Source organism: Prunus dulcis, chromosome 4, assembly GCF_902201215.1.
Source record: "Prunus dulcis chromosome 4, ALMONDv2, whole genome shotgun sequence".
NCBI lineage: Eukaryota > Viridiplantae > Streptophyta > Magnoliopsida > Rosales > Rosaceae > Prunus > Prunus dulcis.
In genome coordinates, this window is record NC_047653.1 from 18,425,203 (window position 1) to 18,443,598 (window position 18,396).

General features: G+C 36.1%; 1 protein-coding gene across 4 annotated transcripts; it reads left to right on the forward strand.

The window, feature by feature from the left end:
- The first annotated feature begins 488 nt into the window (after nt 1-488).
- LOC117624501 (nuclear cap-binding protein subunit 1) lies at nt 489-18,177 on the forward strand. Of its 4 annotated transcripts, XM_034355790.1 has the most exons (19): nt 489-799; nt 937-996; nt 1,639-1,695; nt 2,857-2,928; nt 4,411-4,473; nt 5,409-5,585; nt 6,357-6,488; nt 7,661-7,727; nt 7,860-8,059; nt 8,680-8,750; nt 9,785-9,869; nt 12,239-12,307; nt 12,425-12,543; nt 13,004-13,142; nt 13,287-13,787; nt 14,596-14,895; nt 15,935-16,113; nt 17,206-17,317; nt 17,754-18,177. In XM_034355790.1, the coding sequence occupies exons 1-19, from the start codon at nt 716-718 to the stop codon at nt 17,862-17,864; spliced, it is 2,598 nt and encodes an 865-aa protein (XP_034211681.1). In that variant the 5' UTR covers nt 489-715; the 3' UTR covers nt 17,865-18,177. The 4 variants fall into 4 exon arrangements, with proteins under 4 accessions (XP_034211681.1, XP_034211682.1, XP_034211683.1 ...); XM_034355791.1 differs by lacking the exon at nt 1,639-1,695; XM_034355792.1 differs by lacking the exons at nt 4,411-4,473; nt 5,409-5,585.
- Nucleotides 18,178-18,396: the final 219 nt, after the last annotated feature.

Sequence of the window (18,396 nt, forward strand, 5' to 3'; positions counted from 1 at the left end):
GCGTGCATGGGCAAAGGGGGAGTTAGGCCCAAAACGGCCTTCTAGTGGACAAATGCTGATCGGGTTGCGGGGGGGCTCCACAAGCCTGGGCTGGCCCTTAGGCAAAACCAGCCCTCAGTCTAGCCTGAGTTTGCTGACATCAGCAACAAAAAAAAAAAAAAAACTAAAAATGTCAGAATTTTAAAAAAATAAATACTTAGTCATATTTTTCACTTCCCACATCAAAACTCTATACAAATTCATCTATTCATATCTTATGTGAATAGTGATTACTATGGCAACGGGTGAAAACACACTTTGCTTTTTGTAAAGGCAGCTACTATTAACATGAATAGTAGCTGTCCTAGTCCCCCCTTGCCATGACAAATGGCAAATAGGTGGAGTTACTCTAAGCTAAAACTTGGTAACCTTAAAATAGTAAGTGAAAATCACCGAAAATTTTATTTAAATGAACAAAAGCGATTTATTTTAACAAAAGTTGACCCCAATGGTGCTGAACCGGGCCTTGCGGGCCGGGCAGACGAAGGGATTCGGAGTAGGGTTCAAGTTCGAATCTGCTCCCAAATAAAACCCTGGTAGCGCTCTCTCTCTCTCCCCTTCTCCCTCTTCCTCTCTTGCTGAAGCTCAGTTCCCTTCTTCAGTTCCTACCAGTCTCTTTCATTTTGTCTGAAGAAAATCGCTCTTTTTCTCTGTCTCTGTAAGAGAAGAAGAGAAGATGAGCAGTTGGAAGAGTCTTCTTCTTCGAATTGGCGAGAAATCTCCCGACTATGGCACCTCCTCCGACCCCAAAGAACACATTGTTCGTACCACCTCTCTCTCTCTATCTCTCTATGTATATGTGTTTTAAAGAGTTTCAAAACCCTACTTTCCTTCATGTTCTCAACCTTTTTCATTTCTATGTAGTTTGGTTTGTTGATTATTGTCTTGGATTTGCAGGAAACTTGCTTTGGCGTGCTTCGCCGAGAACTGGAGCACTCTCCCAACGAAGTTTCGCAAGTAATGCTAATTTTCTTTTGTTATCTTTCCATTCCTACATCCATTTGTAAATGCACACATACATTGTACAAGCTCCAGCTCCCTGCATTTAGGTTATAATAATTTCTTTTCTTGATCGTAATTATGTAGAGAAATGTTGATGAAAAAGAAAAGAAATATGAAGTCTTTAAGTTTTCGTACGAGTTTGTGAAAATAAAAAATCAGAGCTAGGATATAGGTTGGGTGGAGGTTTTTAGCTTTTGCTGGTTTTGATTTTAATATAAAATCTAAACATCTCCGACGAAAAAAGTAAAAAAAAAAAAAAAGAAAAAAAAATATGTATTCTTTCGCAAAACAAATAGGTCAGTTGATAATGTGTTCCGTTTACCACCAGAGATGAAAGAAGGGAAGAATTTAAACTTCTCACGTCTTCCACCATTTCCACTTATGAGAATGGAATGGAAAAGAAAAGAAAGAGTAGAGAGAACAGCTTGCTATTCTTTTTTCTGGAGAGAACTTCATGTTTTCCGTTCAAATCCAACACAATTGTCTCCTTAATATAGAAATTGGAGAAAGAATAACATACTCATAGATAGTTGTTGTTTTTGCATCATAAGTGCTTCTGCTGTTATACACATTAACTTTGTCTTTTGCTCCTGACAGTTCCTTCTCCAGTGTGCCGAACAATTACCTCACAAAACTTCTCTTTATGGGACAGTGGTACGGTGTATAATTGCATTGGCACAATTTTCTAATTTTTCATTTCTGCTGGTGTTTTTCCTTTCGTCGCTATAGCATGCAAATGCATGTACATAAATATTTACATTTGCAATGGGTTTTTTTTTTTCTTCACTTAAGAATGGTTTGTTTGGCTTCCTCATTATGTATACATATGCATAAATGTTTCTTTAGTAGTAAACATGTTAAATTTAAAAGATAAACTTTTTCTTAGACAACAAGTTTGAACTTTGAATGTTATTAAATAAGCCTTGAGACTGACTTTGACTAAATTAGAAGGTTCCATTTCTGATTACATGAGGATCCACATATATAGTCACACTAAGTATTTATCTAGGGCACCATAAGGGTTCTACGCAGTTGTCAGATCATTAACTATATTAGCACAATCACATTGTTAGCATAAACTACAGAAACAAAGCATACAGAAGAGTGCTTTGGACTTTGGTGATGTAATGTTTGGAATTACTGGTTGCTGAAGAACAACTTTACTATTAGTTCTTGAATCAGCCATCATTAATTTGGAAATGTAGGGGTTTAAAAAAAATACATTTTAAAGAAATTTTTGATTAATTGCATTGTATTCAGTGATCTTTTTGACTAAAAGGAAAGGTTAATAATAACATGTGGATGCACAAATCTAAATGAAGGGTTTTAGCTCCACCGGAGTGTTCTTCGTTGCGTGGTGCATGTTGCACCATACATGGTGGATTCCTATACTGTGAAAATACAACAAAAAATCGAAGAGAATACAACAAAAAATCGAAGAGAATACAACAAAAACTGCAGTGCGCACTGGTTTCATGTAATGTATATTAGGAGTGTCCTATTCTGTACCACATGTGTATGGTAAGTTGTAATTTCTATTATTAGTTATCCCAGAGTCTACTGTCTGCATGTCTATAAAACATATAACTTACAATATGCGTGTTCTTGTATTTGTTTTTCTTCTAATTTCTTGAGCTATAGTTGTTTCTTAAAATAACCATTTACAATATGCGTGTTCTTGTATTTTTTTTCCTTCTAATTTCTTGAGCTATAGTTGTTTCTTAAAATAACCATCTGTTTAGTTTAATGCCTCAGGTTCTTTATTCAGTTACTCACTCTCTCTCACTCTCTCTCACTCTCTTTCCCCCCTTCCAGATTGGCTTGTTAAACTTGGAGAATGAGGAATTTGTTAGGAAAGTAGTGGAGAACACTCAAAGTAATTTTCAGGTGAGTGAGTTCATGGTTAAAATGATCTGCATATATGTTTCCTTATAATAATTTTATCTCTGGTGTTTCAGAAATTTACCAAATATTGCTTGGTTTTAATGATCGATCTTTGACCTGACATATGTAATATTACATCTATTTTCTTCAATTGACGCTGTACATCATAGAATGCATACCTTGCATATTTTTCCTGTGCTGTTTTGTCTTCATTTTTCTTTTATTATTGCTGCTGCTATTGTTGATGATTAGAGAATGCTTGAATCTTCTGTCTGTGAAAGGACTGCCAAAAGAGTTTAATTACTTTGAGTTTGGATTTGTCTTTGACTGTGATTAAAAAAAAAAAAAGGGTCAAGCCTGCCACTGTTAGATTAAATGGAAGTGCCCTCTTAGTTGATGACTGTGATCTTGAATTAACCTGAGTTTGCATCATACATTTTCTGTAATCTAATAACATATACCTGGAAATAAGAACATGATATGTTCTGTAGGATAGTACCTCTATAACCTTCTGAAGAGACAGGAGTCCAAACCTGGTGGATGAATCATGACCCGTGTATCAGAGTGTGATTAACAATGGCATGAGTATTAGTTTGGATTATTTCTCATGGAAAGGTCAATACTCGTGATATGGTTTAGAAGAGAAGATCTTTGTTTGCCGTTCTGTCCTTTGATGTACTATGTGTAAAATTCAGGGGGAATGCGTGCATAACTTAGTTTTGCATTGCCCAGTAGTTCCAGTATTGTGTTCTGCCTCTTCTTTGCGAGAGAGGCACGAGGTTTTGGGTGCTGGGAAGAGGGGTGATGTGGAGTGATGGCTGCATTTTGGGTAGTTTAGTGGGAAAAGAATTGTAAGGTATTTGACAGATCTATAGGTGAAGACTGTGGCAGTAGTAGTGTTATTGGATATAGTTCGTTTTTGTGCATCTTTACGGGATTTTGTTCATACTGAATTATGGGAAATTTGGTTCTTTGCAATCTTTTCGGACTGGAAAGCTGCTTTTGTTTAGGAATTATAGCTGCGATTGTATTATTTGTTTTCATCGTGTGATACTTATATGCTCCGTCCTTAGGGGATATCTTATCCTCCAAGGTTTGTAATAATGCAATTTGAGCTGCCCATTTATGTTGGTTCCTTATTTATAAACAAAAGGAAAGAGATAAGATCGAGTGAATTGAAATAGTGGGATAAAACAAGTGAACATCTTGTCCTATTAAGTTGTACTTTGGTTTCTTATTGAAAAGAGAGATACGAATTAGTGAATTGCAATAGTGGGGTTTGAGCTGCCCATTTACTGATTAGGTTAATGAGATTATTTTATTTGTGTATGATGCTATATTTGAAAATAAAAAACTGTTAGATGGTTATTTTCATCTTCTTTTGATGTATCCTTCATTGTTTTTATTGATGAATTTTTTAAAAACGATCTCATCTTTTTTTTCTAAAAACGATGTTTGATCCAGGATGCCTGTGATTTTGAAATTGAGGCCTTAGATTCTGGAAATTGCAACAGGATTCGTCTTTTGATGAGGTTCCTGACCGTTATGGTATGTATCATGTTGCTACTGGTCTCTGATATGAAATTCAGGAAGAGATTGAGAGCACAAGAATAAAACCACATTTTATCTCATTCGTCATAGGCCTTAGTCTTTCATCACTTACTCGGGAAATCTTTCAATTGATCAAAATGTGATGGTTGTCATTCATATGCTGTCAACTTAAACTTAGGACATTTCTTTCCACGTTTGGTTCTTCATTTAGATACAATTGTATCTTGGCTGCAGTTTCTAGAAGTTCTTTATTAAAAAAAGGTGTGAAAGAAAACAATTTTTAAGTTTGTTATTGAGATCGTGTACAAGGTACATAATTCTAAAGCTTCATCTCCTACTCCCTTTTGTTCTATTTTCTGTTTTCCATTGTTTTCGCTTCCGCTAAACTACCTAAATACTCCATTCACCCATATCCTACATCAATGAATAGAATAGGACATATAAACGAAGTGTTAGCTTCTATATTTACCGATGATAAAATTGAACTTCTACCTAGGTTTATACTCAACAACAGCTATTTCGACTACCCACATTATTTTAACTGAAACACTATCATATCTTTCCCAATTATCTCCACCCATATTAAGTTTTGGTTTTCCCCTCCTCCGAGTACCACTTGATAATTTTTGCTCTTTAGAATCTCTTCCCCCTACTACCACTTTTCCTCATCCTGAATGGCTATTCTCAATTCATCCTTCTGCCAAGGTATGATGTTCTCTTGGCAGACATAGGTGGCCAAATTGTGATTTGGACTTTACATCCTGACAAAAATCAACATGATCAATATTTCAGATTCAGAGTCTGGCAAGAGAACATTTCTTTATATACATATATATAATCTCTTTATGTATATATACACATGTATTCCTGCATGAGTGCCGTACTAAAGATATAATGTTTTCCTTTATGGTAACTTTCTTCTTGATCTATAGATGTGCAGTAAAGTTATCCATCCCAGTTCTCTGGTGGTTGTCTTTGAGACATTATTATCATCAGCTGCAACAACAGTTGATGAGGAGAAAGGGAATCCCTCCTGGCAATCGAGAGCTGACTTTTATGTAACATGTATTTTATCATGTCTCCCTTGGGGAGGAGCAGAACTCATTGAGGTACTGTTATAATGGTGCTTGATTAACAGAAAAAAAGTTGCTCTTAGGTAGCATGTTGCCAATGTATTTCTCACAATACAAAGCTTATGTGACTCCATTTAATTTTTAATTTTCGAAATATTCCTATATTTTATGTCTGCTTATGGACCTCATAAATTGTTAAGGTTTTGGTCCGTAGCTAAAAGTATGATTTATTGAGAACTTATTAGAGTAAAGATATAATTTGGTGCCTTCTTACTATAAATTTTTATTGTAAAATACTCTAATAGAAAGTTATTTAGAGCATTAAAAAGTACAGTAAATATTTACGAATTCTTCTCCCTCTCTCTGTTTTTTTTTTTCCCTTTTGGTCTGTCTGTCTGTCTGTATCTCTCTCCCTCAGTTGGCCATAACAGAAACGATAAAAAAGTTGAGTCTTTACAAATTATGTGTCTTATTTTCATTCCAGCCATGAACTTTTAAAATGGAATAATTGACTGTGTTCTTAAGTGGTGTCTCTGTGATGTTTTGTGCTCCATCTGAACCTGAAAAGTTGACTTTTTTATTCTGGCACGTAAGGTTATTCACTGTCACATGTTGTAGCTATGTCAGAGGGCTTTCTGTTTCTCAAGCACATCTGACACAGTGGCCCTTTAGTCATGGTCAAGCTTCATAGGTGGCAAGGCCATAGTTGTTTTACTCTTTGGTTCAACATTAGGCTTGCATTTTCTATTGTCCGTTTCATTATTAATTTAAATATATCAATCATGATTTGTTATTGTCTCTCTGCAGCAAGTCCCTGAGGAAATTGAGAGAGTTATGGTCGGTGTTGAAGCTTATTTGAGCATAAGAAAGCGTGTTTCTGACACCGGGTTGTCTGCTTTTGAGGATGATGATGAGAACGTGAGAGAACCTAATGATAAGGTATAGCTTATTAAATTTGACATCATATTCCCTTTTCTCTGTAAACTTAAAATATCATTTGGTGATTCATTTTTGAATGTGTCCCAGTATCCTAGAAAATGTTGGCCTTTTAGTTTCTTAGCTTCTAGTCTGCAGGAATGGACTGTGATTTGCACTCTCTGAAGTTGAAATTGTGTTAGAGATGGCCTAGTGATGCTTGTGTGGAACTTCCCTTTAAATCTATTTTGTATTCCTTTCATCAAAAGGATATTAGTAACATGTTTCCGTTTTGCCCATCCTGTTTGAACTTTATTAATCGTTGTTTTGCATTATTGATCTTCAGTATTGAAGATCATTTATTTGAGGAATTTTTTGCTAATGAGTTGTTATTAACGTATTTCTTTTTAATTTTCTGTATGTTAATTGAACCTTCACTACATATGTTTCATTTTGATTCTTCTAATATATAAACCTTATGATTCCTTGTGTTCTCCATATTTCTAGTTTTCTCGGTAAGTGACTTTTTAGAAGTGTCCATCAATGCTATGTCATCCAAATAACATACACCATGAGATTTCTTCAGGCTTACAACTTACTGTAAGCTGATACGGACTTAGAATCCCTCCACATGCATCAAACTCTAGTTTTGTTATTATTTATTTCAAAATCTTTATTATAATTAATTGGAACTCATTTTCTTTGTAGGGCCCACTTAAAGTATATTCTTGATCCTCTATCGCAGGCTTTGTTTTCTAAGTTATTGAATATCATATCCTTCATTAATTTTCTTTGTTATATGACCTTTTCCCATACTTTCATAACGCAACTCATCAAATTAATTCCTCTATAATTTCCACATTTGGTGACTCTCTCTCTCTCTCTCTCTCTCACACACACACACACACACACACACACACAAATAAATTGGTACTATGTTCCCTTTCCTTCACTCATTCGGCATTGTACCTTGAATTAAAATTTTATTAAAATTTTTGTTTGCCACTCAAATCTTACATTTCCAGGAGTTCTCCACGCCACTATAGCTATTTTATGTGGTCCTTGAACTTTAATTTTCCTTGTCTTTCAATATATTTAACATGCTCCATATTGCTAGTCAACCCGTCTCTTTTTCATTGTTTTGCCATGTAATGTAATTTTATCCTAATCGCTCTTTTCTTAATCTTTTCTGGTAGGATTTCTTGGAAGATTTGTGGGGCCGAATACAAGTTTTATCTAGCAATGGATGGAAACTTGATAGTGGTAATGATCAAATTTCCCACAACTTTCATTTAAAGTAAAACTTCATTGTTTGATCAACATTTGTTTTTATCTTATGTTTTCTCATGATTTTTATTTCACTGTTTGATCAAATTCTATGTTATCACTTGGTAGTTCCGAGACCTCACCTTTCATTTGAAGCACAGCTAGTTGCTGGAAGGTCGCATGAGTTTGGACCCATCAGCTGTCCTGACCAACCTGATCTACCTTCAACAATTTCTAGTATAACGTGTGGTAAACAAAAGCATGATGCAGAGTTAATATATCCTCAAAGGATACGAAGGCTGAATATATTTCCTGCAAGTAAAACTGAGGTACTTTGCAATCTAAGAACTTAATTCTCTTATGTGTGAACCAGTATTTTCAAATGCATGCAAGTAAAAGAAATTTCTTCTTGCAATAGCTCTTGGATGATTTATAGTATAATGCTCATGTTCAAACTATTGAGTGTTTCTAAAACTATTTTGTAATCCATTTACATGATGCATACTTGAAGAAATTTGTTCCTAGTGTTTATTACCATTCTTAGATCTGTTTAGCATGTAGTCTAATTATCTGAAGAAGTTTTTAAATAGTGGCACGGTTTAGATAAGGGCAATAAATTAAGATGTATGACAACAGAGCTGAGAATTTGGTGGCATCTGGTACTGGTACAGTTTGCTAGAGTTCCTGACTTTTAAATGGAAATACTATCTGACATAATTGTCATTTCTACGTTATTATTTATTTGACCGACTTGGAGTTACTAACTTATATGATATCCACTGCATTCTTGTGTTTCTGCTTCTTTAAGTGTACTCTTGAAATTAATCGTGACTTACTTCTCATTATAATTTTGCATAGAATTTTAATTTGGTGATTGACTGTCCCCGAAATCTTTTCTTTTAGTTATTGATGTTCATGAAAGTCTCTTGCTTTTCATTTATGACGACAGGACCTGCAACCCATGGATCGCTTCATTGTGGAAGAGTATCTGCTAGATGTCCTTTTTTTCTTAAATGGCTGGTTTGTACCTCTCAATGACTTAATAAAAAACATGACTAAATTTTCTTTAGCTTGCTCACTTGAATTCGTTTGTTAACTTTATGATTTGTAGTATCACTGTGTTCTGCCCTCTCTTTTTTTTTTTTTTTTTTCGGCCTTTTAAAGAGATGCTGTTGGTTGAGATGGAGCTTATTTTTGAATTAGTGGTCTTGTGTTTTCATATTTTCAAAAGGGATGTATCATCTATAGTATAGCCAACTTGTATGATGGCTAACTGCTAAATATATGCATTTCATGGAAAGGAAGCACTTTGTCTTAAAATGATAGATAATTTAGTCCATAGTGTGGGACATGAAATAATGGGATCCATCATCTATTGCGATAGCCAAATTGTATGATGGCTAACCGCTTAATTTATGCAATTTGTGTATACTATTCAGAGCCATTGATATAATTTTTATGCGGCATTATAAAATTAATGTATGCACGTGTAGTGAGTAGAGGTTGTGGTTTTTATATTCTGTTGCAGGCTTGCTGCTATGTATTTGTTCGTCATTACTGTTTGTTAACCTGAACAAATTACATTGTTGCTTTTAGTCCATATCCTGCCAGTGGTAGCAAGGCATTGACTGGGTGCAAAGAAGCATAATTTGTGCGTTCCATGTTAGTAATTTTAGTTAGAAGATTTTCTGGAAGGGTTGGGTTTGTTTTCTTGCCTGTTTCAGACATTGAAACTAACTGGACGGATGCACAAGAACAAGCAGATTTGTTTTGGAAATGCTCTTAATCATACTTGTTTATTAGATATTGTACTCAAACGTTTATCACAATTTTTTTGCTTCTCTAGGAAACATACTAATACATCTGGTAGTAATTTTACTTGGTGTTATCTTACCATTTTTGTATTTATTAATGTGTGTACAGGTGACTGGTATTAAAACTCTGTAGTTTTACTTTTTGATTACTTGTACTTAGGGTTCTTTATTTATTTATTTTTTGTTTGACATTTTGGCTTAATATTTATTCTATTTGTTTCTTCCTTCATGCAAAGCTAGTCGAAAGGAATGCGCTTCATACATGGCTGGCCTACCTGTACCCTTTCGATACGAGTATCTTATGGCAGAGACAATTTTCTCTCAGGTAAGATATATTACCCTTTGCATGTGTTTCCGTGCTGATATATATATTTTTTTGTTTTTTTGTTTTTTTGTTTTTTTCTGAATAGAAACGATTGTATTGATAATCAAGAGGACAAGCTGTCCTCGACTAAACAACAAGAGCAAACACTACTTAATCAAAAGCAGGAAACTAGAAACAAGAAGAAAACCACTGAAGCTACACCACCCTAAAAAAAGCTAGAAAAAGCATCTAAGTAAACTTATCTTAAGACAGCTCATATCTCTCGAGATAATATGATAATGGTAATTCTTAAAATGTTCAGTGACAGATGCCCAAAGAGAGGCCTAAAATTTTACTCTATTCCAGAGTTCTTCATAAGTTACTCCATCATACTCTTGAAAAATTCTGCTGTTGCGTTCCATCCATAAATTCCAGAACATAGCATGAACAAGACAGTCCCATAAAGTTTGAGCTCTCTTCCCCTTTCCCAAAACCGTCAGTTTAATGCTAAGAAGCTGAAGACAGCCCTTACGGATTACCCAGGTAACTCCAAGTTCACTTAACAATTTCCACCATGGACTTAATGAGTACGGGCAGTGAATAAATAAATGATCAATGGTCTCTGCACACGACTAGCACAGCACACACCAGTGAGGAGATAGGCACATCATAGGGTTCCTCCTTTGAATACGGTCGCATGTGTTAACTTTCCCAATCGCAATCAGCCACATAAAGAACTTGACTTTCGAGGGAGTCTTTGCCTTCCAAACTGAGGCAAAAGGGGGGAAAACATCTGTATTGCTGTTAGCCGAAATAAAAGCTCTGAAAGATTTGCACGAAAACAAACCATGATCCTCCAGCTCCCAAATTCTTTTGCCCGCTTTCGTGTAATTTAGACATATCACCCTTAGAACGTCCATGTGTAATACCACTTCCGCGATCTCCGCCTCTGTCAAATTCCTTCTGAAACCAAAATCCCAATTGGAAGGAGTCGCGGCATCGATAACAAAATCTACAATCACTTTTCCTTTTTCCTAGACAGGGAAAACAATCTAGGAAATAATTCCCGCAATAACCCTTCCTTCAACCACTGATCCTCCCAGAATCTAACCTTAACTCCATTTCCAACTGAAAATCGGCAGCACTGAAGAAACGTATTGTACCCCTTTGAAATATCTTGCCAAGGATTTCTGCAAGAACCGGTGACTGTCAATTTAGAATCCCAGTCATTGGAATCAAGTCCATATTTGCTCTTAATTACTTTATGCCACATAGCGTTGGTTTCAATTGGAAATCTCCACAACCATTTTGCCCTTAAGGCTTTGTTTTTTTCTCTCAAGGATCCAATTCCAACCCCTCCTACTTCTTTATTTCTGGACACCCTCTCCCAATTCACAAGGTGAGCTTTCCTACCTTCCTCTACTCCTTCCCATAAGAAGTTGCACATCAGTAATTCCACCTTGGCAGCAATCCTGGCGGGCATCTTGAAGAGAGATAAGTAAAAAGAAGGGATGTTACTTAACACTGCTTGGATGTTACTGAAGATGATTCGTTGTCGTCCACGAAAAAAATAGTGTCATCTGCGAACTGGAGATGAGAAACAGTGCTGATTTTATCATGAGTTGTTTTTTTCCCTCTTTCAAATTATACTTTATCCAAGTGTGTAATTACCTGTATAGTTTATTAATAGTATGAGTTTCACAGTGTATGGGTAGTTTTTGGGTTAGTCATGAGTCAGGAGTTCAATATGCTGTATGATTGGAGTTGTTTCTTCTGTTTGATCCATATGTTTTTTTCTACTGTTATAAGCAAGTAGTCCTTTGTAGGATAAATCTTCAAAGCTGCCTACGGTTTGCCTAGGACTAGAAAAATAGGTTGTCTTTGTTTCGGTTTTAGTCCTACATGGATCATACTTGGATTTAAGCAAATGAATTCATTCGCTTAGAATTGGAGTTTTGAGAATAAGATTCAAATTAGAACTTTAGATCTGTTTTGCGTTTAATATACTTTTCATCAAATTAGAAAAGAAAGAGCACTTTTTTTCTTTTTTTATTCTTTGGGTAACAGAATTCCATAACTTCCACTGCACCGAGTCAATGCAAGTTTGATAGATTAAGATATAATTATATGCATAGTTTGCCTATTGGGATGCCAAATCGACTTGAAACAAAATATGTCCATTCCCCTCCTCTTTGCAAGTTTAGAACTGATGCTCCTGGGACATTGGCCCTTACTGCATGGTTGTTTTAGATTTTGAATATGTTCTTTTCTACATATTCTTTGACATTATTTCTTTTATGGACTATTTCTTCCTTGATTACATCATGATAAACTTGTATAGTTTAACCTTTCTCATTGAAATCAAAATGATGCGTTTAATATTCTTGCAGTTACTCATGCTACCGCAACCTCCTTTCAGGCCAACATATTACACACTAGTTATTATCGACCTCTGTAAGGTAATAATGTGGATGCTATTATTTTATCTAGTGTCTTGGTCCTTTTGTCTGAGTCAATGGAAGTAGATGTCAGTTTTATTGTCTGTAAAGCAGTCTGACTTGAAGTTTAATTCTTAGGCTCTTCCTGGAGCCTTTCCTGCAGTAGTTGCTGGTGCTGTACGAGCTCTATTCGAGAAAATTGCTGATTTAGATATGGAATGTCGAACACGGCTCATCCTTTGGTTTTCCCACCACTTGTAAGTTCCACCATAAGCAGTGCCACTAGCTTTTCCATGTGATGAATACTTCTCATTTCCCTATCACGTGCCATTTTGGGACCTTGCTCCTCTGTACATTCTCTTGTTGAAGTATATTACTTTAGCTGGAAAGCTGCTTGAAAGGTTACTGATGTCACCCTAGGTTATGTCTTAATTTATGGTTGTTCTATATGCATGTCTGGACCTTAGGCTACAGAAGCAGCCTCTCTTCTGTAAACTCCTGTCTCAGCTGAGGTGGGATTGATCCTAGGTCCTTTAATTATCAAGGCCATTATTAGCTGAAGCAGCTGGTATCTTGTTTGAATTTTTCAGAGAAGTTATTACCAATAGTTTTAGAAAATATAGTGAAATTTTATTTTCTTGCATGATTTCTTGTATTCAGTTTGGTGTATTTTCAAAATTGATTTGTTCACATTGATTTGCCTTCCTGACCATGCAGATCAAACTTTCAGTTCATCTGGCCATGGGAAGAGTGGGCTTATGTCTTAGACCTGCCAAAATGGGCTCCACAACGTGTATTTGTTCAGGAGGTTCTGGAGAGAGAAGTTCGTTTATCCTACTGGGACAAAGTGAAGCAGGTACCAAGTCATTCGTAAGCCCAAGGATTGACCTTGACATAAACAAGCTCTTACTTTGATTGTTTTTCAGGATATTACATTTCCACATACGCTTCACATGGTTATAATTTTTCTAATTTAGTTTCTTATTTCTTTTTCTTTCAGAGCATTGAGAATGCCCCTGGCTTAGCAGAGTTGCTTCCTCCCAAGGGGGCACCAAATTTCAAATTCAGTGTTGAAGAAACCAGTGAAGGAAATGGACAACATGCACTTTCTGTTGACCTCAGAACCATGGTAAAAGCGAGGGCATCTGCCCGTGAAATGATTGTATGGATAGAGGAAAGTGTGTTTCCTGTTCATGGGATGGAAGGTACCCTCAATGTGGTTGTGCAAACTCTTCTCGACATTGGATCTAAAAGTTTCACTCATTTGATTACCGTATTGGAGAGATATGGTCAAGTCATTGCAAAACTATGTGGTGACCAGGATAAGCAGGTCATGCTGATAACTGAGATTGATTCTTATTGGAGGAACAATTCTCAAATGAGTGCTGTTGCAATAGATAGGATGATGGGCTACCGACTTTTATCTAATCTGGCCATTGTCAGATGGGTCTTTTCTCCAGCAAACATTGAGCAGTTTCATCTATCAGATCGTCCATGGGAGGTATGCCAACAACATTTCTATGGCATTAATCTTAAGCATGTCTTCTCTGCTGTTATAACTATTTGTGTTTTGAGCCCATGATGGAGTTTCCATGTACTTGGTGGTTGCAAGGTCCTACTTTTCCTTATTGCTCAATATTTACAACATCAGAAAATAAATAAAAACAATGTGAACAGGAACTTCAAAATGATGTGAATTCATACAACTGCTTCCACTATGAGAAAGTAAAAACAACTATCCACCTACACGTGCTTAAAAAAATGGAAATTGAAGCAAAAATGATAGCATTAAAATTTGGTCTGATTCGAAACCATCATGACAAGATAGGAAATGCTAGATAATGCCTACTTTCTAGTGGAAAATCTGGATGATTGTTAAAACCAGTAGACCTACCAAAATGGAAAAAGAAAATAGATTTAAACAGCAAAACTTTTGTAAGTTTGCTCTGGTTTCAACCTGCATTCTTATCTGCTCAAATTTTTTTCTGTGGTTATAATTTTACTTTGCGTGAGATCTTCCTAATTTTAGAGCTTTCCAGATTCTTCCTTGTAAGATGTTGATGGGGTGGATTTTACAACTAATTATGCACACAGGAATGATTTCCCTTAATTCATGTAGTATTCTAGCCTCGATGAATTGAAGAAATGATTAAGTCAACCAGATTGAAATCATGCTCGATTAACTCTTAAGTGTCACCTTTCTTACCATCAATTTCGTATAATTGTCTTTATTTTTGTACTACTAATGTAATCTCTAAGCATGCATCTTTTATCTTTTTTGATTGCTTATATATTTGTCTGCCCAACAGATTTTAAGAAACACAGTTAGCAAGACATATAACCGTGTATGTGATCTAAGGAAGGAGATTTTGTCTCTGAAAAAGAGTATTGTATCAGCTGAAGAAGCTGCAGCAACGGCAAAAGCAGAGTTAGTGGCTGCTGAATCAAAGCTTTCACTTATGGATGGTGAACCTGTTCTTGGGGAAAATCCTGTGAGGCTGAAGCGCTTGAAATCGTATGCTGAAAAGGCAAAGGAGGAGGAGTTGTCTGTACGTGAATCTTTAGAGGCTAAGGAGGCTCTTCTAGCTCGAGCCCTTGATGAATTTGAGGTAACAAATTTTTAAAAAGAAAGGGAAAGCAGTAAAACCTCATTCCCCAATTTCATCTGTTGCAATACTTTTCGCACAATACATATAAAAATGCATATATTTTAGTCTTGTAGGTATATGTAATAATTTCCCTTCTCTCTGAAAAACACTATCTTCCGAGAGGGAGCGAAATAGGTTGATTTTTGATGACTCTGGGCAGAAACTCAGGAGAGCTCTGGGAGAAAGTTAGATCATGTTCATCACATTGGGCATCGACCTCTAGAGTTTTCAGAGATTGTTCTTTTAGGCTTATTTGGTTAGATTGGATTGCAGCCATTCGTTAATCCTTTAGGTCTAAAATACCCTTCAAGGTTTTTCCTTGTTTGTGTTCTAGGGGTCTTTGTCTTCTGTTCTGCTCCTTCGTTTTTGCCATTGTTAGTGACTTAGGGGTCTAGGTTTTGGTTTCTGCTCTTTGCTTTTGTTCTTTCTTTCCTTTGTGGCTTTCTTTGCCGCTGTTGTATCTCTCTTCTTTTTATATAAATTTTGTTTCCTTTTCAAAAAAAAAAAAAAGGTACGTTTTTGCAGACATACAACAGCTCACTGCCTACCCTTCCATGCAACCCCCCACCCCCGGAACAAGGATAGATTGATTCTATCTGCTTCGCTGAAATGACACCCATAAAATATGGCACTGTCATAACCATCCATCAAAGTTGTTTTTCTTGTGACAAATAAATATATCCCCAAACAAGGGTAGATTGATTTTATCTGCTTCATTGACTTGGCATCATGAAAATATGGCAATGATATAAATGCCGAACGAAGTTGTTTTTCTTGTTAGCAATAAAATTACATGCATTTCTCCTATAAACTAGAAATAAAAATACATAATAGTGCAGTAACGTATTTGCTAATTTTTTTCCCAAACATTTTCTGGCATCGTTTGAAATACAATTCACTGCCTGGGAGTTTTGTGTGTTTTAGTTAATCAATTTTGGCTCTCACTTTGATTTAAAGTTCCTCATCTTTTTCTTGTACTAACCATGATTCTCATGTGCAGGCATTGTTCCTCTCCTTGTACAAAAACTTCCTGAATGTGTTGACAGAACGCCTGCCAAGTGCATCCACATGTGTTACATTGCAGGGATTGAAGTCAATTCATGCAGATTCTATGGCAGTCGACGTTGAGGAATCGTCGGCAATGGAGGTAGACGATGAGAATGGAAGACCTAAGAAAAGGTACCTTTTTCCCTTCAATAAAAAAGGTAGAAAATCCTATATTACATATAAGTAAAAGGAATGTTGACTAGAAGGTTAGAGGAGATGAAGGATCTTGTTTGGGAGGGGAGAGATTATGGGATTATTGGAAACTCATTGAAAAGGAGAAACTGTTGTCAAGAAGATGGTTGTCGGGTCCCTCAAGAGCAAGATTACTTGTGTTACTATAAATACGGCATGGATTTGAATGGGCCAGACTCCTTGATTGTAGAGAGAGGTTCTTTTTATTCTTGGAGATACATCTATCATGGTTTTCCATCTCTCTTGTTTATTTACATGTCGTTGGGGATAAAAATTCATTCGTTTTCCAGAAAACATTTGGCATGACAACGGATCATCTTTTCAGTCTTTGTTTTCTAACTTTAATCGGCCCTTGAATCGCAATGCATTTCCTTCTATTCCTTTAAAAAATAAAAAATAAACTCATTTCTTGAAACTTGTCTGTTAGAAAGCTTTTGCATGATTTCAACTTTGTTGTTTGGATTCATATATTCTTGAATCTAGTGATATTGGACTAGTTTGCGGTCTGGGGTCCCTTCCTGTGATTGTTTTTCTAAGTCCATGCTAGAAATTCAAATGAGTTAGGTTTTAAACTTGATGAGATGATTTGGAAGATTGGTGTACCCACCAAGTCCAAATTCTTTCCTGGTTGGTTTTTCATGGGAAGATCAGTACTCTTGATGTGCTTTAAAAAGGAGGACCCTATGCTCCATTATCTCCTCTTCGTGTGAAGATTATAAACTTTCTGAAAAGGTGGAGGTGGAGCTTCTTCGGGACAACGGGTTTCTCTTTGATACAGAGTACAGACAAGTGGCTGAATGCCTCGTTATGGCCATTTTTGTCTAAACATTATGCCAATGCTCTTTGTAGCGTGAGAGGGAATTTTGAGTTGATTGTAAAGTATCTTTTGTCACTCCTTGGTAGTTGATAGCTTTGGCGGGCCCTTTATTTTCACAACATATCTTGTTTTCAATAAAAATTAATAAATTGTCTTGACATTTAAGTGTTATTCAAGTAAAAGTGCATTTAACTTGTTTTTCTTAATTTTGGCAGCCAATTGAATGGTGGGAGGATGAGTAGTGTATATAATGTAGGTGAAAAAGAGCAGTGGTGTCTATCGACTTTAGGCTACCTGAAGGCCTTCTCGAGGCAATATGCTTCTGAGGTAAATACTTATTCTTTTTGTGATTCTTTTTTGTTTGTTTTTGTTTTTAAAATGAAAGTTCCACTTTGTACCTAACTTTAATTCATCAGTTTTGTGTTTTCATCCTCCGGCCTCCCTTTTTGGGTATTACATTTGTTTTCAATGGAATATCACTAGGTTATGTGTGACGGAAGGAATAACATATGATTTTATTCTCAAGATTTTCTAGTTCCATGAAATATTTGACTGATTATGGGCTGAATGAACAATGTGCCCATAAGTAATCAAATCCCTGGATTTCGCCCTCTCACTTCATGGATTAGGCTGAATACTTATTCAAGTGAATTTGCCAGCTATGAAAAGGAGTCTTGTATGCTAGCCTCTGAACTCAGCATGGGAAGTTATTTTTCGCAATTTTTTCCTACTAAATCTCTGACCTTGTGTATGTGCCTGGCAGATTTGGCCTCACATGGAGAAGTTGGATGCGGAGGTTCTAACGGAAGATGTGCATCCTCTTATTCGGAAAGCGGTTTATTGTGGCCTTCGTCGACCAGTTGATGGGTTGTGAAACCTCAACTCACCTACCCCTCCCCTGAAAACAAAACAAACCAGCAAACAAAACAACAATGCATGTAAATGTCGATGCGGGAACCTGATAGATTCGAAGGAGATGAGGCTAGCTTCTGCTGCTGCTGCTGCTGCATGTATAATGAGAGTAGGTAATTTGTTTGTCTAGTTGGAGATACGTGTACAATCTAGTTGATATGTAACCAAAGCAACTAATTAGAGGCTAGTATTATGAAAATTCTTTCCAATGGGCACTTTGTTACAAATTACAATATGAAATGGACTTGCTCTTGCTAAAATACTCATTATTTGGATGTTCTAGTTTTTTACTCTTTTTTTTTAAAATTATTTTTTTGTTCGTTTTGCCGACACTAGAATGGCTATGGCAAAACCTTTCCTGACCAAAGCTTCCAATGCCTTCCAAATGCTGGAGCAGAATCCTCAAAACCATTCCATTTTAGTATAGTTATTAAATGGAGTATCATTCATATTCTCACTGGTAAACAGCAAAAAGGTGACATTCCTCTTTCTCA